At 43.3% G+C, this 21609-nt stretch overlaps 1 protein-coding gene across 1 annotated transcript in view; it reads left to right on the forward strand.

Moving 5' to 3' along the window:
• Nucleotides 1–16280, forward strand: part of LOC124011147 (melatonin receptor type 1A-A-like) — a 36189-nt gene extending 19909 nt beyond the window's left edge. Inside the window, exon 2 of the mRNA XM_046324211.1 lies at nt 14091–16280. Within this exon, the coding sequence (XP_046180167.1) occupies nt 14091–14953 (863 nt within the window). The 3' untranslated portion in view covers nt 14954–16280. The remainder of the gene's footprint in view (nt 1–14090) is intronic.
• Nucleotides 16281–21609: the final 5329 nt, after the last annotated feature.

The raw sequence follows: 21609 nt of genomic DNA on the forward strand, positions 1-21609 counted from the left end.
GGTCAATCCCTGGTCCTATCACACTTAGACTACTGTCTGGTTATATGGTCAATCCCTGGTCCTATCATACTTAGACTACTGTCCGGTTATATGGTCAATCCCTGGTCCTATCACACTTAGACTACTGTCTGGTTATATGGTCAATCCCTGGTCCTATCACACTTAGAGTACTGTCTGGTTATATGGTCAATCCCTGGTCCTATCACACTTAGAGTACTGTCTGGTTATATGGTTAATCCCTGGTCCTATCACACTTAGACTACTGTCTGGTTATATGGTCAATCCCTGGTCCTATCACACTTAGAGTACTGTCTGGTTATATGGTCAATCCCTGGTCCTATCACACTTAGAGTTCTGTCTGGTTATATGGTCAATCCCTGGTCCTATCACACTTAGACTACTGTCTGGTTATATGGTCCATCCCTGGTCCTATCACACTTAGACTACTGTCTGGTTATATGGTCAATCCCTGGTCCTATCACACTTAGAGTACTGTCTGGTTATATGGTCAATCCCTGGTCCTATCACACTTAGAGTACTGTCTGGTTATATGGTTAATCCCTGGTCCTATCACACTTAGACTACTGTCTGGTTATATGGTCAATCCCTGGTCCTATCACACTTAGACTACTGTCTGGTTATATGGTCAATCCCTGGTCCTATCACACTTAGACTACTGTCTGGTTATATGGTCAATCCCTGGTCCTATCACACCTAGACTACTGTCGGGTTATATGGTCAATCCCTGGTCCTATCACACTTAGACTACTGTCTGGTTATATGGTCAATCCCTGGTCCTGTCACACTTAGAGTACTGTCTGGTTATATGGTCAATCCCTGGTCCTGTCACACTTAGAGTTCTGTCTGGTTATATGGTCAATCCCTGGTCCTATCACACTTAGAGTACTGTCTGGTTATATGGTTAATCCCTGGTCCTATCACACTTAGACTACTGTCTGGTTATATGGTCAATCCCTGGTCCTATCACACTTAGACTACTGTCTGGTTATATGGTCAATCCCTGGTCCTATCACACTTAGACTACTGTCTGGTTATATGGTCAATCCCTGGTCCTATCACACTTAGACTACTGTCGGGTTATATGGTCAATCCCTGGTCCTATCACACTTAGACTACTGTCTGGTTATATGGTCAATCCCTGGTCCTGTCACACTTAGAGTTCTGTCTGGTTATATGGTCAATCCCTGGTCCTATCACACTTAGAGTTCTGTCCAGTTATATGGTCATCTGCAGCAAAGAAATATATTAAAAAAGCTTCAAATCTCCTGAAACAGGGCTGCCAGATTAGCTCTTCATTGCTCTATCCGTATAAAGGTTCAATTAAAAAATGAAACATGCATAACCACCAAACCAGACAGGTAAATTCAGGGCATCTAAGACAACCCAAGCCAAGGACAAATCATCTTAAATCTACAGTTTTATATAGAGCCATAGCTGAATGGAACTCTTTACCAATCCATATTTCTCAGGTAAAAAAGTAAATCAACCATTAAGAAAAAAATAAAAGAACATCTATTGAGATAGACCATATCACTGGACAGGAAATAGAAAGAACATCTAATGAGATAGACCATATCACTGGACAGGAAATAGAAAGAACATCTAATGAGATAGACCATATCACTGGTCAGGAAATAGAAAGAACATCTAATGAGATAGACCATATGACTGGACAGGAAATAGAAAGAACATCTAATGAGATAGACCATATCACTGGACAGGAAATAGAAAGAACATCTAATGTGATAGACCATATCACTGGACAGGAAATAGAAAGAACATCTAATGAGATAGACCATATCACTGGACAGGAAATAGAAAGAACATCTAATGTGATAGACCATATGACTGGACAGGAAATAGAAGGAACATCTAATGTGATAGACCATATGACTGGACAGGAAATAGAAAGAACATCTAATGTGATAGACCATATGACTGGACAGGAAATAGAAAGAACATCTAATGAGATAGACCATATCACTGGACAGGAAATAGAAAGAACATCTAATGTGATAGACCATATCACTGGACAGGAAATAGAAAGAACATCTAATGAGATAGACCATATCACTGGACAGGAAATAGAAAGAACATCTAATGAGATAGACCATATGACTGGACAGGAAATAGAAAGAACATCTAATGAGATAGACCATATCACTGGACAGGAAATAGAAAGAACATCTAATGAGATAGACCATATCACTGGACAGGAAATAGAAAGAACATCTAATGAGATAGACCATATCACTGGACAGGAAATAGAAAGAACATCTAATGAGATAGACCATATCACTGGACAGGAAATAGAAAGAACATCTAATGTGATAGACCATATGACTGGACAGGAAATAGAAAGAACATCTAATGAGATAGACCATATCACTGGACAGGAAATAGAAAGAACATCTAATGAGATAGACCATATGACTGGACAGGAAATAGAAAGAACATCTAATGTGATAGACCATATGACTGGACAGGAAATAGAAAGTATCAACTGAATGTTAAATGTGTTTCCTTTCAGGTATTTTAATTGTCTGTATTGTCTATTTGTTAAATGTTTGTAAAGTCATAATTTGTGATTGTTTGTAATGTCTTATTAATTGGTGTTGGACCCCAGGAAGATTAGCTAATGTTAAGGCATTAGCTAATGGGGATCCTCATAAAAATTCACAAATTCTCTCTCTTTCTCTGCATATGAGAGACAAGGAGTGGCAGAGGTCATTATGGTTTTGTTCTTGTGTCTTTGCATGTATTTCATTGATTCATTCATCGATCCCGTGGCCATGTGACATTAGACCTGGAGGTAAGGTCTAGCAGTATTTCCCATCTGGACAGCTACACTTCATTAACTGAATGAGACCTTATAAGACAATGTTATTTTCTCAGGATGAGTAGGCATTTGTTTTTCTTTTTTTAGGCACTATCTTTACTTTGGCCTGTGATGTTTCATTCTAAAGATACACCATATAAGGTAGTTGGTTGGTACGTACCGCTATCGTTCTGTCTCCACCACCATTCCTTCCTCCAGTATCTACTGTATGTTCTGGGGCCCCCCTTCCCCCCTACCCACCAACACTCCCATTAGCCTCCTGTTCATTCTGTTTGTCCAGTGTGCTGTGAAACTGTCCCCCTGGTCCACAGAGGAATACATAATGACCAGAGCAGACACTCCCTCCCACTAGACTCAAAACACACACCCTGCCACAGCCACATAATGTCTCCAACAAAGCCCCAACCAAGCATGTATTTAGAACCTAATTGCACTCTCATTGTTCCTGAATGACACGCCACAGTTGCTCCGCCCGCGCCCCACGCTGTCTCTTTTTTCTATTAAACAAATTAAGCTCGTGAGACTCTGTATACTGTGCCACCACTGTCTGTTTGCATTAGTCAGCATGGGCTGCTTGGTAAGAATGATCTTAACACACCCTGGGTAACTACAGCGTCACTCTGACAATAACCAATGCATCAGCTCACCTCACGCACCGTCCGCTTATGGAACTAATATGTAGCTTAAGGTTCTGCTGTTCCTCTGTATACAGCGCCACAACCAAGGGAGAGACCTTGGAAATGGTACATGTCATTTGAGATCAAGTTAGAAGAACTGAGCATCTGTTTTGTTTTGCACTGAGCAAAACAACAAAACACAAAAGTATCTGGGTAGAGCAGAGAAAAGTAGAGTAGAGCAGAGTAGTGTAGAGTAGAGCAGAGAAAAGTAGAGTAGTGTAGTGTGGAGCAGAGAAAAGTAGAGTAGTGTAGTGTAGAGCAGAGAAAAGTAGAGTAGTGTAGAGCAGAGTAGTGTAGTGTAGTGTAGGGCAGAGAAAGGTAGAGAAGTGTAGAGCAGAGTAGTGTAGAGCAGAGCAGAGTAGAGTAGAGTACAGCAGAGCAGAGTAGTGTAGAGCAGAATAGAGCAGAGCAGAGCAGAGCAGAGCAGAGTAGAGTAGAGTAGAGTAGAGTAGAGTAGAGTAGAGTAGAGTAGAGTAGAGTAGAACAGAGTAGTGCAGAGTAGTGTAGAGTAAAGCAGGGTAGTGTAGAGCAGAGTAGTGGAGAGCAGAGTAGAGTAGAGCAGAGCAGAGTAGAGCAGATCAGTGTAGAGTAAAGTACAGCAGAGTAGAGTAGTGTAGAGCAGGTCGTAGTAGTGTAGAGCAGAGCATAGTAGTGTAGAGCAGAGCATAGTAGTGTAGAGTAGAGTAGTGTGAGTAGAGCAGAGTAGTGTAGAGCAGAGTAGTGTAGAGCAGAATAGAGCAGAGCAGAGTGGAGTAGAGTAGAGTACAGCAGAGCAGAGTAGTGTAGAGTACAGCAGAGTAGAGCAGAGTAGAGCATAGAGTAGTGTAGAGCAGAGTAGTGTAGAGCAGAGCAGTGTAGAGTAAAGTACAGCAGAGTAGTGTAGAGCAGAGCAGAGTAGTGTAGAGCAGAGTAGAGTAGTGTAGAGCAGAGCAGAGCAGAGTATTGTAGAGCAGAGCAGAGTAGTGTAGAGCAGAGTAGAGTAGTGTAGAGCAGAGCATAGTAGTGTAGAGCAGAGTGTAGTAGTGTAGAGCAGAGCAGAGTACTGTAGAGTAGAGCAGAGCGTAGTAGTGTAGAGCAGAGCATAGTAGTGTAGAGCAGAGCAGAGTAGTGTAGAGTAGAGTAATGTGAGTAGAGCAGAGTAGTGTAGACCAGAGTAGAGTAGAGCAGAGTACAGCAGAGCAGAGTAGTACAGAGTACAGCAGAGCCGATTAGTGTAGAGCAGAGTAGTGTAGAGCAGAGTAGAGTAGTGTAGAGCAGAGCAGAGTAGTGTAGAGCAGAGCAGAGTAGTGTAGAGCAGAGCAGAGTAGTGTAGAGCAGAGCATAGTAGTGTAGAGCAGAGCAGAGTACTGTAGAGTAGAGCAGAGCATAGTAGTGTAGAGCAGAGCAGAGTAGTGTAGAGTAGAGTAATGTGAGTAGAGCAGAGTAGTGTAGAGCAGAGTAGAGTACAGCAGAGTACAGCAGAGCAGAGTAGTATAGAGTACAGCAGAGCCGATTAGTGTAGAGCCGATTAGTGTAGAGCAGAGTAGTGTAGTGCAGAGTAGTGTGAGTAGAGCATAGTAGTGTAGAGCAGAGTAGAGTAGTGTGAGTAGAGCAGAGTAGTGTAGAGCAGAGTAGTGTAGAGCAGAATAGAGCAGAGCAGAGTGGAGTAGAGTAGAGTACAGCAGAGCAGAGTAGTGTAGAGCAGAGCAGAGCATAGTAGTGTAGAGCAGAGCAGAGTAGTGAAGAGCAGAGCAGTGTAGAGCAGAGTAGTGTAGAGTAGAGCTGTTCTCTACTGCTTTCTTCTCTCCCAGTCTCTCTTAGTGGGTCTGATGTGAATTGGGTGCCTGGGGCAGTCATATCAACTGAAGCTCACTGCTCATTCAAGGGGAACTCTGTTACACATTACACATCTACAGTTTATGTTAAATAGTGGGACTCCAACTCCACTTGATGTGATTGGAGTGGAACTCCAGCACCACGCCACCTCTATTACAGTGGAGGACCTAGAATCCCTGTTTCCATTCCACACTCACATGGCCTGTTGAGCTCTCTGTCAAACTGTTGCATCTTATTCGGTATGATTATTATAGATTATCATTTTTGTCCCACTACTATTGATTTATTATTCTTGTTCCTGTTTTTTAATGCAAATTTACCAAAAAACGTTTAATGACTTTAATCTATGAACTATCTTGTCTCCGCAGTACAAGAAGAACAAGGAAGTAGTTAAGTACAGTATATGTGATGCATCTGTTAGGGATACAATGCATTATGATTAGTCTGGCAAGCCTACAGTGTCCTGGAGCCAAAACTGTTGAGGCTAACATGCTGACCAGACTGCTCGCACGCGTGTCCACGTGCGTCATTGTGCGCATGTTGATTTTGTCCACCCACACCAGACGTGATCAGGACACGCATGTTGAAATATCAAAACGAACTCTGAACCAATTGTATTAATTTGCGGACAGGTCGAAAAGCATTAAACATTTATAACAATTTAGCTAGCTAGCTTGCTGTTGCTAGCTAATTTGTCCTGGGATATAAACATTGGGTTGTTATAATACCTGAAATGCACAAGGTCCTTTACTTCGACAATGAATCCACAGATAAAAGGGTAAACCGAGTTTGTTTCTGGTCGTCTCTCCTCCTTCAGTCTTCTTCTTCTTTGGACGTTATATTGCGGTTGGCAATCAACTTTAAGGTGCATTACCACTACCAACTGGACTGAGTATGAACCTCACTTCATCTTTCAATCACCCACGTGGGTATATGCTCCTAAAAACCAATGAGGAGATGGGAAAGGCGAGACTTGCAGCGCGTCAAGCATCACAAAATAACCAAGTTCTATTTTAGTGCCTGGCTACCCAGATGCTCATTGACGTGCGCGGGCAGTGTGGGTGCAATGATTGAATAACATGTACAGTACCAGTCAAAAGTTTTGACACACCTACTCGTTCAAGGGTTTTTCTTTACTTTTACTTTTTCTACATTGTAGAATAATAGTGAAGACGTCAAAACTATGAAATAACACATATGGAATCATGTAGTAACCAAAAAAGTCTTAAACAAATCTAAATCTATTTTATATATTGAGATTCTTCAAAGTAGCCACTCTTTGCCTTGATGACAGCTTGCACACTCTTGGCATAAAGAAAAACCCTTGAATGAGTAGGTGTGTCCAAACTTTTGACTGGTACTGTATATCCAAATGAATGATTTAGGCTCTGCTGAGTGTTGACAGTCATTGTTATGTAGACGAGATTACTACTGTTCTGCTGGACATCATCTAAGACCCTCACAAACTTCTACAGATCCTGTAGCACGGCATGGTATGGCAACTGCACCACCCGCAACCGCAGGACTCTCCAGGGAGTGGTGCGGTCACAACCAATGCATCACTGGGGGCTACCTGCCTAACTACAGCACCCAGTGTCACAGGAAGGCCAAGAAGATCATCAAGGACCTCAGCCACCTGAGCCACGGCCTGTTCACCCCGCTACCATCTAGAAGGTGGAGACAGTACAGGTGCATCAAAATTGTGGCCAAGAGACTGAAAAACAGCTTCTATCTCCAGGCCACCAGACTGTTAAATAGTCATCACTAGTCAGCCTCGGCCCAGCACCCTACCCTGAACCTTAGACACTGTTACTAGCAGGCTAACACCAGGTACTCTACCCTGTACCTTAGAGACTGCTGCCTTATGTACATAGTCATGGAACACTGGTCACTTTAATAATGTTTACATGCTGTTTTACCCATTTTATATGTATATACTGTATTCTAGTCAAGGCTCATTCTATATAACTACTGCTGTAAACACATTTTCTATTCACATAGTGCACGTACTATCCATTCACAACATTCACATATTTACAGTGTATTCAGAAAGTATTCATTTACATTACATTTACATTTAAGTCATTTAGCAGACGCTCTTATCCAGAGCGACAGACCCCTTCCCTTTTTCCACATTTTGTTACTTTACAGCCTTATTCTAAAAATGATTAATAAATAAAGAATTTTACTCAACAATCTACACACAATACCCCATAAAGACAAAGCAAAAACAGTCATTTTTTGCAAATTCATTACAAATAAAAAACTGAAATACCTAATTTACAGAAGTATTCAGACCCTTTGCTATGACACTCGAAATTGAGCTCAGGTGCCTCCTGTTCCCATTGGTCATCCTTGAGATGTTTCTACAACTTGATTGGAGTCCACCGGTGGTAAATTCAATTGATTGGACATGATTTGGAAAGGCACACACCTGTCTATATAAGGTCCCACAGTTCACAGTGCATGTCAGAGCAAAAACCAAGCAATGAGGTTGAAGGTAGAGCTCCGAGACAGGGTTGTGTTGAGGCACAGATCTGGGGAAGGGTACCAAAAACTTCTGCAGCATTGAAGGTTCCCAAGAACACAGTGGCCTTCTTCATTCTTAAATGGAGGACATTTGGAACCACCAAGACTCTTCCTAGAGCTGGCTGCCTGGCCAAACTGAGCAATCAGGGAGAGGAGGGCCTTGGTCAGGGAGGTGACCAGGAACCCGATGGTCACTCTGACAAAGCTCCAGAGTTCCTTTGTGGTGATGGGAGAACCTTCCAGAAGGACAACCATCTCTGAAGCACTCCAATCAGGCCATTATGGTAGAGTGGCCAGACAGAAGACACTCCTCAGTAAAAGGAACATGACAGCCAGCTTGGAGTTTGCCAAAAGGCACCTAAAGACTCTCAGACCATGAGAAACAAGATTCTCTGGTCTGATGAAACCAAGATTGAACCTTTTGGCCTGGATGCCAAGCGGTAGGTCTGGAGGAAACCTTGGCACTATCCCTAAGGTGAAGCATGGTGGTGTCAGCATCATGCTGTGGGGATGTTTTTCAGCAGCCAGAACTGGGAGACTAGTCAGGATCGAGGGAAAGATGAACAGAGCAAAGTACAGTTTTGTTAATGAAAATCTGCTCCAGAGCTCTTAGGACCTCAGACTGGGGTGTTGGAAGGTTGGACTTGAACCCGATCGAACATTTCTGGAGAGACCTGAAAATAGCTGTGCAGCGACATGCCCCATCCAGCCTGACAGAGCTTAGAGGATCTGCAGAGAAGAATGGGAGAAACCCACCAAATGCAGGTATGTCAAGCTTGTAGTGTCATACCCAAGAAGACTTGAGGCTGTAATCCCTGCCAAAGGTGCTTCAACAAAGTACTGAGTACTGGGTCTGAATACTTATGTAAATGTAACATTTCTGTTTTCTTTATTTTATGACTGTTTTTATGACTGTTTTTATGACTGTTTTTGCTTTGTTATTATGGTTGTTAATTTCTTGCAATTCCATCAATTTTGCCATTGGATTTTGTACTGTGTATATAAATACTGTTCCCAACATTTCTTCATTTCTTGTTGTTTTTATTTCTGTATATTTTTGTTATGTTTGTTTATCCCCGTTAAAGCTCGATGTAAATGTAAAGGCAATGATCCCACGTTCGCGGAGACACAGCTATCACAGTAAACACTGCATATGTCGACTTCATCAGAAATGACCATGACATTTTAATGCAGATCTTAAGCGATACTTCCGCGGTACAGATTGAACCCATCCCTTAAGCCTCTCTTTCACTCACTTTCACTGCAGCGTCAAAAAGAGGTTGTCAAATTAGGAAAACTGATCATTGAATCCAAGTTATATCATTTATCATGAAGATGTAAAACATTTAAGGATTCTTTCCAAAGTAATGTATCATAAAGACAAAACATTGAATGATTATTTCCAAAGTAATGTATCATAAAGACATAAAACATTGAATGATTATTTCCAAAGTAATGTATCATAAAGATATCAAATATTGAATGATTATTTCCAAACAAAACAATCCCTCATGAATTTTAGGGAAAAGACATCTAGATTGTCTCCATGGGAGGTTCGAAGACATCATATTCTGTATCATGCCACTTGTTTTATCATGTTGTAGAAATCTTTTGTTATTTACTGTATCTGTAGCAAAGCAACTGCAGAGTTATAGCATGGTATCTGTTTTCGGCCTGTTGATGTTTGAGAGTATGAGTCTTCTTCATCATAGTAGAGCATGAAACAGAGATGACCAGTAGTTCAAATGATGAGTGTGTTAATATATATTTGTATGTGGACACACCTTCAAATGAGTGGATTCGGCTATTTCAGCCACACCCGTTGCTGACAGGTGTAAAAACAAATTGAGCACACAACAATGCAATATCCATAGACTAACATTGGCAATAGAATTGCCTTACTGAATAGCTCAGTGACTTTCAACGTGGCCCTGTCATAGGATGCAACCTTTCCAAGGTCAGTTCAGGGGTTGATGTTGGGAAGGTTGATGAGGGGGCTGAGTTGGGGGGATTGATGTTGGGGGTGTTGATATGGAGTGGTTGATGTAGCAGAGTTGATGTGTGGGGGTGGGGTTTTTTTTTATTATTTTTATTAATATTTATTTTTTTTTCACCTTTATTTAACCAGGTAGGCTAGTTGAGAACAGGTTCTCATTTGCAACTGCGACCTGGCCAAGATAAAGCATAGCAGTGTGAACAGACAACCCAGAGTTACACATGGAGTAAACAATTAACAAGTCAATAACACAGTAGAGAAAAAAAGGGGAGTCTATATACAATGTGTGCAAAAGGCATGAGGAGATAGGCGAATAATTACAATATTGCAGATTAACACTGGAGTGATAAATGATCAGATGATCATGTACAGGTAGAGATATTGGTGTGCAAAAGAACAGAAAAGTAAATAAATAAAAACTGTGGGGATGAGGTAGGTGAAAATGGGTGGGCTATTTACCAATAGATTATGTACAGCTGCAGCGATCGGTTAGCTGCTCAGCTAGCTGATGTTTGAAGTTGGTGAGGGAGATAAAAGTCTCCAACTTCAGCGATTTTTGCAATTCGTTCCAGTCACAGGCAGCAGAGTACTGGAACGAAAGGCGGCCGAATGAGGTGTTGGCTTTAGGGATGATCAATAAGATACACCTGCTGGAGCGCGTGCTACGGATGGGTGTTGCCATCGTGACCAGTGAGCTGAGATAAGGCGGAGCTTTGCCTAGCATGGACTTGTAGATGACCTGAAGCCAGTGGGTCTGGCGACGAATATGTAGCGAGGGCCAGCCGACTAGAGCATACAAGTCGCAGTGGTGGGTAGAATGTGGGGCTTGATGTTGGGGGAGTTGATATGGGGCTTGATGTTGGGGGAGTTTATGTGGAGGGGTTGATGAGGGGGCTGATGTGGGGGTTGATGTTGGGAGCCTCAGATTTGTACCTTGTCAGCTTGGGGGTTTGAACTTGCAGCCTATCGGTTACTAGTCCAACGCTCTAACCACTCGGGCCACCCAATGTGGTGGGTTGGATGTTGGGGCTTGATATGGAGTGGTTGATGTAGCAGTGTTGATGTGGGGGGTGATTTGGGAGGGTTGATGTGGGGGAGTTGATGTGGTGGTTGGTGTGGAGGTTGATGTTGGGGGCGATTGATGGGGGTGGGGAGTTGATGTTTATTTATTTATTTATTTTTAACCTTTATATAACCAGGCAAGTCAGTTAAGAACAAATTCTTATTTTCAATGACGGCCTAGGAACAGTGGGTTAACTGCCTGTTCAGGGGCAGAACGACAGATTTGTACCTTGTCAGCTTGGGGGTTTGAACTTGCAGCCTATCGGTTACTAGTCCAACGCTCTAACCACTAGGCTACCCTGCCACCCAATGTGGTGGGTTGATGTTGGGGGCGTTTATGTGGAGGGGTTGATGAGGGGGTTGATGTGGGGGGTGATGTGGAGAAGGTTGATGTGGGGATTGTTGTGGAGGGGCTTGATGTGGGGGTTGATGTGAGAGGGGTTGATGTGGGGGTTGATGTGGATGGTTTATTTGGGGGTGTGGTGGGGTTGATTTGGGAGAGGTTGATGTGGGGGTGATGGGGGTGGTTGATTTGGGGAATTGATGTGGGGGCTGATGTTGGGGAATTGATGTGGGGCTGATGTTGGGGTGTTGATGGGGGATGGATGTTGGAGGGGGGATTTGGGGGTTGATGTTGGCGTTGATGTGGTGGGATTATTTGGGGGTTGATGTGGGGGCTGATGTAGATGGGTTGATAGGGGGTTGATGTAGGGGAGTGACGTGGGTAGTTGATGTGGAGGGGTTGATGTGGGGGCGGTTTATGTAGGGGAGTTGATATGGGGGTTGATGTTTAGTGGTTGATGTGGGGGTTGATATGTGGGGCTTTGATGTCAATGTGGGGGTTGATGTCTGGGGTTGATATGTGAGTTGATGTGGGGGAAGGTTTATGTGGGGGTTGATGTTTAGTCGTTGATGTGGGGGTTGATATGTGGGGCTTTGATGTCAATGTGGGGGTTGATGTCTGGGGTTGATATGTGACTTGATGTAGGGGTTTATTTGGGGTTTGATGTGGGTGTTGATTGGAGGAACAGACCATTGGGAAATGAATATGGGCTTGATATGTGGAGCTTTGGTGTTGATGTGGGGTTGACGTGGGGGTTTGAGGTTTGGGGTTGTTTGGGGGTTATGTGGGGTTCTTGCTGTGGGGTTTGATGGGGGGGTTGAAGTGGGAGGTCTGATGTGGGATGGTTGATGCACGTGTTGATGTGGGTGTTGATGTAGGTGGGTGAATGTGGGGGTTGATGGTGATGCTCAAAACATGCACACATTCACATAGGAAGATGAATTTTAAATGTACAAGGCCTGTCCAACATGCCATGCCTTCATTTGTCATCTTACAGGAATGATATACACATGAGGAGAAAGCTGAAGTACCTATTCTACCTATCCATTGATGTAATTATATCCCCCAACTGATTCCCAGATCGTCCACTAGATGGCAAAAGGTGATCAAATGACATTTCTTACCACTAGAAACCAGTGGAGTGTGCTTTGGGTTGTGTGTGAGTCAATGTGCCAAAATGGCTGAATGAATTTTCAAGCCTGACATATTACATTTACTTTAGAGATCAGGGCTTTCAAGTGATGGAGTAAAAAAAAAAGCTAAAACAACAGACAGGTGAGGAAACTTCAAACTCCTTTTCCCATTTACTTTTCCAGTTGTAAATGATGAGCTAGCTCAGTGGTGCCTATGGAGGATGCCTGCAAGGTAATGTAGATGGAGAAGGAAATGCATTGCTTTACAATGACCATCAGGGTGGACCCTTTCCAACTTGACCTACATTGCACATTCTATGAATATAACCATAGCACATGATTTATTGATTTATGGCCCTTATGGGTGGCGGTGGTGGGGAAGATTCTTATGACATTGTCAGACATTTGAGTTCGATTTCCAAAAATATGTCATATTCTTATATCATATGTTGTAGGTCGGAGATCTAGTTAGTCCTACTTGAACAAATGAACATTGTTGTTTTTGAAACCACAATGAATAAGTGGAGTTGTTCAAAGAAGAGACATTCCTGTAAGCTGGTCACCACAGGCTGGTCACCACAGGCTGGTCACCACAGACTGATCATAACAGTTCTCAACACTATGAAGACTAGCTAGTACAGTAGCTATATTAAGGCGAGTAATTCTGCAACAGAGCAAATAGCCTGAGCCAAGACTAGCCAGGGGTACTAAACTCTTACCCTACTAGGTCTGGAGCCTGCTGGTTCTGGTCTACCTGATCATTATTGCACCCACCTGGTGTCCCAGGTCTAAATCACTTCCTGATTTGAAGGGAACAATTAAAAAAGGCAGTGGAATTGGCTTCGAGGTCCAGAGTTGAGTTTAAGGGGCCTAGGGCATACCTCACATTTTGGGACCTTTTATAAATGTATTCCCCACAGTGCGTCATGGTTCCAAACCATTGCTAACAGAGAGGCACACTGTTACCCAGGATTAGCATTAATGAGGCTAGACATAGCAAAACAAGTTCCAGTCCAGGTCACCAGTGGACAGGTAATATGGTGGTGTCCAAAATGGTGCCCTATTCCCTATATAGTGCACTACTTTTGACAAGGGCCAATAAAGAATAGGGTACAGGAAATATGGTGCCATTAATGACATAGCCTAAGACATTTATTTGATCATAATAGCTCAAATGACGTGTGTGTGTGTGTGTGTGTGTGTGTGTGTGTGTGTGTGTGTGTGTGTGTGTGTGTGTGTGTGTGTGTGTGTGTGTGTGTGTGTGTGTGTGTGTGTGTGTGTGTGTGTGTGTGTGTGTGTGTGTGTGTGTGTGTGTGTGTGTGTGGAGGGGGGGCAAGCAGGAGATAAACTTTTCCCAGAGATTCAGCACCATGTGTGGTTAAATCCCCTCTAAAAGAGAGCAGTAAAGGTCATTCCATTTCAGTCAACCTGTTACCATTGGGGAGTATAGACTGGGGAATATGATCCATTGATTTGTTTTTTATATCATTTCAAATCCCTTCAAATCCTAAATGAAAGCATTGGGAATCAACATGTACACATCAACACTTGTACACAGCTCTTGAAATATCAAAACAGTACTGGTTTCGAGGGGTATAAGATGCTGATCCTTTCAGATAAGGATATTAGGCAGATTTAAAAAAATAAATAAACAGAGCGTTCCTTTGTTTTCCAGGCAACGTGTTTGTGGTGAGCCTGGCTGTAGCAGACCTGGTGGTAGCCTTCTACCCATACCCTCTGGTCCTCTCCTCCATCTTCAACAACGGCTGGAACCTGGGCTTCATTCACTGTCAGGTCAGTGGCTTCCTTATGGGACTCAGCGTCATCGGCTCCATCTTCAATATCACCGGCATCGCAATCAACCGCTACTGCTACATCTGTCACAGTCTTAAATACCACAAGCTGTACAGTGACAAGAACTCCCTGTGTTATGTCCTGCTCATCTGGCTGTTGACTGTGGTGGCCCTGGTGCCCAACTTCTTTGTGGGCTCGCTGCAGTACGATCCCAGGGTGTATTCGTGTACGTTCGTCCAGTCGGCCAATTCAGCGTACACCATCGCCGTGGTCTTCTTCCACTTCATCCTGCCCATCATGATCGTCACCTACTGCTACCTGAGGATCTGGATCCTGGTCATCCAGGTGAGGCGGAGGGTGAAGCCCGAGTTCAGGCCGAGGCTCACGCCGCATGACGTGAGGAACTTTGTCACCATGTTTGTGGTGTTCGTCCTGTTTGCTGTGTGCTGGGCACCGCTGAACTTCATCGGACTGGCAGTGGCCGTCAACCCCGCCGCAGTAATACCCATGATTCCAGAGTGGCTGTTCGTGTTCAGCTACTTCATGGCCTACTTCAACAGCTGCCTTAATGCCATCGTCTATGGACTGCTCAACCAGAACTTCCGGAGGGAGTACAAACGGATAGTTGTCTCGCTTTGCACTGTGACGTTGTTGTTCCCTGACAGTTCCAACGACGCTGCGGAGAGAGTCAAGCCATCCCCTTTAATAAACAACAACAATCAAGTGAAAGTAGACTGCGTGTGAGAGGTCATGAAGGGAGCACTGTGAACAAAGACATACTAAAAACACATCTCTACTGCTTCCAGACTGCAGGCTTATTAATGATGTATAATGTACTGAACTGAAGCCAATGACTCTAACAGCGTGTATGCAGTTTTTAAACAGATTCTACTCAGTCAAGGTGCATTACAGTAGCTGTATGTTCCCCTCTGTCTAATTGTTTACAATAATGAACTATAGATGTATGTATTTATTTTATATTGACAATGGATAGTATGGCATCATTTCACAGAATAGAGCTGAAAGGGTTTCTTACGTTATGCAATCTTTACCAGTCTACAGTACTTTGTGTGTATCTGTATGAGAAATAACATAGTAAAGATTGTTACTTCTGACTATAACATCCAAGTTGTATTACATACCATAGGTTGCTGATGTAAAGGAAATTCAGAAACTTGAAAAGCAATATGTTTGTTGTGAAGTGTTTCATATGCACTGGGAAATGTGACACAAACGTGGTAACATGATGGGCTCGGCTCTAGTCATGGCTATATGAAGAAAAACTCAAAATAAACCATTGTCATAAGACCAATTGTTTAATTAGTGTTAACACATTGTTTACAACAAAAGTGCTTGCTTGTATCTTTTAGAGTAGTGAAATGTGACTAGTATGTACTGAAATAATTAAGGAAGTAAATAATATGGGTTTCAAGAAGTCAGGGCCAGAGGGAATATAAAGTGTTAAAACTGACAACAACTGTCAATCTCCATACTGTAATTGTCATGTACGTCTATCTGAGGTGATGTGCTGTAGATCTGTGTGTAAAAGACATTTAAAGTCCAAATCATATATTTTATACTACACTATCTATACATGTATAATAGCACTGTACAGTATGTTTCAGTCTACATATATATACTGTGCTATTTTTAAAACAGTATGTATTTAGTCTCAAAATCTGATGACAAAGAATGGTAAGATAAAGGGCAGCGTGAACATCATTGGCAGGTAAACACATTAAGACTGATATCCATAACTTCTGCAGTGCAGCAGAAATGTTTCATGCTTCAAATACTGGACACATTCCCATACATACATGTTTTATATTGTAACTCATACATTTTGATAATATACAGTCGTGGCCAAAAGTTTATAGAATGAGACAAATATGAATTTCCACAAAGTTTTCTGCTTCAGTGTCATTAGATATTTTTGTCAGATGTTACTATGGATACTGAAGTATAATTACAAGCATTTCATAAGTGTCAAAGGGTTTTATTGACAATACATGAATTTGTGTCACGCCCTGACCTTAGATAGCCTGATGGCAGCCCATTCTTGTTGTGTCACGCCCTGACCTTAGATAGCCTGATGGCAGCCCATTCTTGTTGTGTCACGCCCTGACCTTAGATAGCCTGATGGCAGCCCATTCTTGTTGTGTCACGCCCTGACCTTAGATAGCCTGATGGCAGCCCATTCTTGTTGTGTCACGCCCTGACCTTAGATAGCCTGATGGCAGCCCATTCTTGTTGTGTCATGCCCTGACCTTAGATAGCCTGATGGCAGCCCATTCTTGTTGTGTCACGCCCTGACCTTAGATAGCCTGATGGCAGCCCATTCTTGTTGTGTCATGCCCTGACCTTAGATAGCCTGATGGCAGCCCATTCTTGTTGTGTCACGCCCTGACCTTAGATAGCCTGATGGCAGCCCATTCTTGTTGTGTCACGCCCTGACCTTAGATAGCCTGATGGCAGCCCATTCTTGTTGTGTCACGCCCTGACCTTAGATAGCCTGATGGCAGCCCATTCTTGTTGTGTCACGCCCTGACCTTAGATAGCCTGATGGCAGCCCATTCTTGTTGTGTCACGCCCTGACCTTAGATAGCCTGATGGCAGCCCATTCTTGTTGTGTCACACCCTGACCTTAGATAGCATGATGGCAGCCCATTCTTGTTGTGTCACACCCTGACCTTAGATAGCCTGATGGCAGCCCATTCTTGCATAATCAATGCTTGGAGTTTGTCAGAATTTGTGGGTTTTTGTTTGTCCTCCTGCCTCTTGAGGATTGACCACAAGTTCTCAATGGGATTAAGGTCTGGGGAGTTTCCTGGCCATGGACCCAAAATATTGATGTTTTGTTCCCCGAGCCACTTAGTTGTCACTTTTGCCTTATGGCAAGGTGCTCTATCATGCTGGAAAAGGCATTGTTTGTCGCCAAACTGTTCCTGGATGGTTGGGAGAAGTTTCTCTCGGGAGGATGTGTTGGTACCATTCTTTATTAATAGCTTCAATTCTTAGGCAAAATTGTGAGTGAGCTCACTCCCTTGGCTGAGAAGCAACCCCACACATGAATGGTCTCAGGATGCTTTACTGTTGGCATGACACAGGACTGATGGTAGCGCTCACCTTGTCTTCTCCGGACAAGCTTTTTTTGGAAGCCCCAAACGATCGGAAAGGGGATTCTGACTTTACCCCAGTTCTCAGCAGTCCAATCCCTGTACCTTTTGCAGAATATCAGTCTGTCCCTGATGTTTTTCCTGGAGAAGTGGCTTCTTTGCTGCCCTTCTTGACACCAGGCCATCCTCCAAAAGTCTTCACCTGCTACCATTCCTGAGCAAGCTCTGTACTGGTGGTGCCCCGATCCCGCAGCTGAATCAACTTTAGGAGACGGGCCTGGCGCTTGCTGGACTTTCTTGGGCAACCTGAAGCCTTCTTCTCAACAATTGACACGCTCTCCTTGAAGTTCTTGATGATCCAATAAATGGTTGATTTAGGTGCAATCTTACTGGCAGCAATATCCTTGCCTGTGATGCCCTTTTTGTGCAAAGCAATGATGACGGCACGTGTTTCCTTGCAGGTAACCATGGATGACAGAGGAAGAACAATGATTCCAAGCATCACCCTTCTTTTGAAGCTTCCAGTCTGTTATTCGAACTCAATTAGCATGACAGAGTGATCTCCAGCCTTGTCCTCATCAACACTCACAACTGTGTCAACGAGAGAATCACTGACATGATGTCAGCTGGTCCTTTTGTGGTGAGGCTGAAATGCAGTGGAAATGTTTTTTGGGGGGGATTCAGTTCATTTGCATTGCAAAGAGGGACTTTGCAATTAATTGCAATTCATCTGATCACTCTTCATAACATTCTGGAGTATATGCAAATTGCCATCATACAAACTGAGGCAGCAGACTGTGAAACTTAATATTTGTGTCATTCTCAAAACTTTTGGCCACAACTGTACACAGCTTGTACAATTCCGTTGTGCTATATTTAAATACAACACATTGCAGTGGTTCTATAAATTGAACTGCTTTCATGCCCACAATTGGTTATTTATGGATTTTCAGATGAAATGGTGTTGTAGAGAACTGAGTAGGCTGCAGTAATTGTGTTTGTCTCTTCTAAAATGGCTTTACAAAGGATCATGGCTATTCGGATAACTAGCATCCACCCCTCTCTATAACTAGCTGCCAGTAGTGGGTGTGTTTTTTCAATGAACTTGAATAGGCGGATGAGCCGCCATATACAGTGAAACGTTCCTCCGTCACAGGCAACCCCAGGATGTCCTGTGGAAATCTGTATTGTGGAGCAGCCAGGCTGTTTTCTGTTTATTTTTTTTCTTGATAGAGTGATGATGAAAGCAATCGAATCTTGAGTCATCTATACTGTAATGTAGGAAGGATTATTGTTCCACTAAGCAACTCTATCTTCCAGTACCGTCCTCATCCACATCAGACAGGGCCCATTCTCTACGCTGCTGCATCTCCTATTGGTATAAACCTAAAGCTATGAGAATGGACGCTTTGTAGAAATGAGCCAAACAAACGACACTAACTCACTCTGGGACAAAATGACCCATTGTTGTACTACATACACCCTGAATGTTACATGTTACCATGTAAGCCTGCTGCGTTCATGTCAGAACAGCACACAGCTGACGTACTGGGAATGTTATTGATCACCATCGCAACACATGTAGAGAAACATCATTCCAAAATACCTACTCATGCATGGGCAATGTGCTCTCTAGGTTTGGCCATATGGGGTTTCTCTGGTCAATTGGTGGGGTATGGTGTGCGTGTGTGTGTGTGTGTGTGTGTGTGTGTGTGTGTGTGTGTGTGTGTGTGTGTGTGTGTGTGTGTGTGTGTGTGTGTGTGTGTGTGTGTGTGTGTGTGTGTGTGTGTGTGTGTGTGTGTGTGTGTGTGTGTGTGTGTGTGTGTGTGTGTGTGTGTGTGTGCGCGTGCATGTGCATGTGCGTGTGCGCGCGCGTGTGTGTGTGTGTGTGTGCCTGTGCGTGTTTTGAGACAGGAACTTGACACTTTCAACAACTTTCACTCTGAGCAGGAGCCATATCACAACACTCAAAGCATGTGCCATATCACAACGCTCAGAGCAGGAGCCATATCACAACACTCAGAGCAGGAGCCATATCACAACACTCAGAGCAGGAGCCATATCACAACACTCAGAGCAGGAGCCATATCACAACACTCAGAGCAGGAGCCATATCACAACACTCAGAGCAGGATCCATATCACAACACTCTGAGCAGGAGCCATATCACAACACTCAGAGCAGGAGCCATATCACAACACTCTGAGCAGGAGCCATATCACAACACTCTGAGCAGGAGCCATATCACAACACTCAGAGCAGGAGCCATATCACAACACTCAGAGCAGGAGCCATATCACAACACTCAGAGCAGGAGCCATATCACAACACTCAGAGCAGGAGCCATGAGTCCTGGAAAACGTTATCAGCCCAGTAATCAGCCTGACTAATATTTACATGTTCTTTTTGTCTCGCTAGGAAAACAGTGTCATGAGAGGTTCAGTTATCTTAGGTTACTAGCTACTAAAATTATGCCCATTGTTTTTCCAACCCTGAGACATAGATACCATCTGTCATTGGGAATGTGTAACAAACTTTGGTGGTATTCAATAACCCTTCTTGTATTATTTGTCTGTCAAATAAATTGGTGACATTTCCTGCTGAAATACTCTTTATTTGTCGAGCACACAAGGGGGCTTGTTTTACTTAGTTGGTTCATTCATCAAAGAATGCAAATGTTAATAGGCCTTCTTTGTACTGTCCCCCAGCCAACCCTTAACTTTGGCATTGTCTGTTTAACAAAATGTTATTACATTTGGGTTTTACAAAATGTTATTCAAGTTGGAAAACAAACATGATTACAAATTCCCTGTGCGCTTTAGTCAGGCTTAACATTTCTATGATAAATGATCACTTAGAACAAAATGCTCAAAGGGGAATGTGCATTCAATTGTTCTAAGAAACATATATTATATTAGCACATAATTCATATTTTGATTATAACCTACACTTAAGTTACTAAAAGTATGTTGTGCACATGCCTTATGTTTACCTTTAAATAAAGGTAAATAAAAAATGTAGACTGGCCCTATGTAGACTGGCCTTATGTAGACTGGCCCTATGTATACTGGCCCTATGTAGACAGGTCTTATGTAGACTGACCTTATGTAGACTGGCCGTATGTATTCTGGCCATATATAGACTAACCCTATGTAGAATTGCCGTATGTAGATTGGCCTTAATTAAACTGGCCCTATGTAGACTGGCCTAATGTAAACTGGCCTTACATAAACTGGCCCTATGTAGACTGGCCTTATAGACTGGTATTATGTAGACTGGCCCTATGTAGACTGGCCTTATGTAGACTGGCGTTAATAAGACTGACCTTATGTACAGTAGATTGGCCCTATGTAGGTCTAGCCTATGTAGACAGGCCCTATGTAGACTGGCCTCATGTAGTCTGGCCCTATGTAGTCTGGCCATATGTAGACTGGTCCTATGTACAGTAGATTGGCCCTATGTAGACTGTACTTATAGACTGGCCTTGTGTATACTGGGCCTATGTAGACTAGCCCTATGTTGACTGGCCTTATGTAGACTTGGCACTATGTAGACTGGCCCTATGTAGACTGGCGTTAATAAGACTGACCTTATGTACAGTAGATTGGCCCTATGTAGGCCTACCCTATGTAGACTTGCCCTATGTAGACTGACCATATGTATGGGTTTTTTAGATAGGGGGGAAGGTATTGAGAGCAAAAGTGTTACTTTAATCACAATTTGTACAATTGTATTAAACAATATCCATACCAAAAGGTCACCTCACAATTTTACAACCAATCTTTTCCCCAAATTCTACTTTTTTTATTAATATGATTTATTTATTTAAATTTTACCCCTTTTTCTCCCCAATTTCGTGGTATCCAATTGTTTTAGTAGCTACTATCTTGTCTCATCACTACAACTCGGGAGAGACGAAGGTTGAAAGTCATGCGTCCTCCAATACACAACCCAACTAAGCTGCACTGCTTCTTAACACAGCGCGCCTCCAACCCGGAAGCCAACCGCACAATGTGTCGGAGGAAACACTGTGCACCTGGCATCCTTGGTTAGTGCACACTGCACCCGGCCCGCCAATTGTGCGTCGCCCCATGGACCTCCCGGTCGCGGCCGGGTACGACAGAGCCTGGGCGCAAACCCAGAGTCTCTGATGGCACAGCTGGCGCTGCAGTACAGCACTGCAGTACAGCGCCCTTAACCATTGGGAGGCCCCCCCAAATTCTACTTTAATCTTCATGTTGCGCGTTGTGGATCCATCTCCATTCCAACCCCTCTCGCATTAGT

This window comes from Oncorhynchus gorbuscha, linkage group LG23 (genome assembly GCF_021184085.1).
Source record: "Oncorhynchus gorbuscha isolate QuinsamMale2020 ecotype Even-year linkage group LG23, OgorEven_v1.0, whole genome shotgun sequence".
In the NCBI taxonomy this organism is placed as follows: Eukaryota; Metazoa; Chordata; class Actinopteri; order Salmoniformes; family Salmonidae; genus Oncorhynchus; species Oncorhynchus gorbuscha.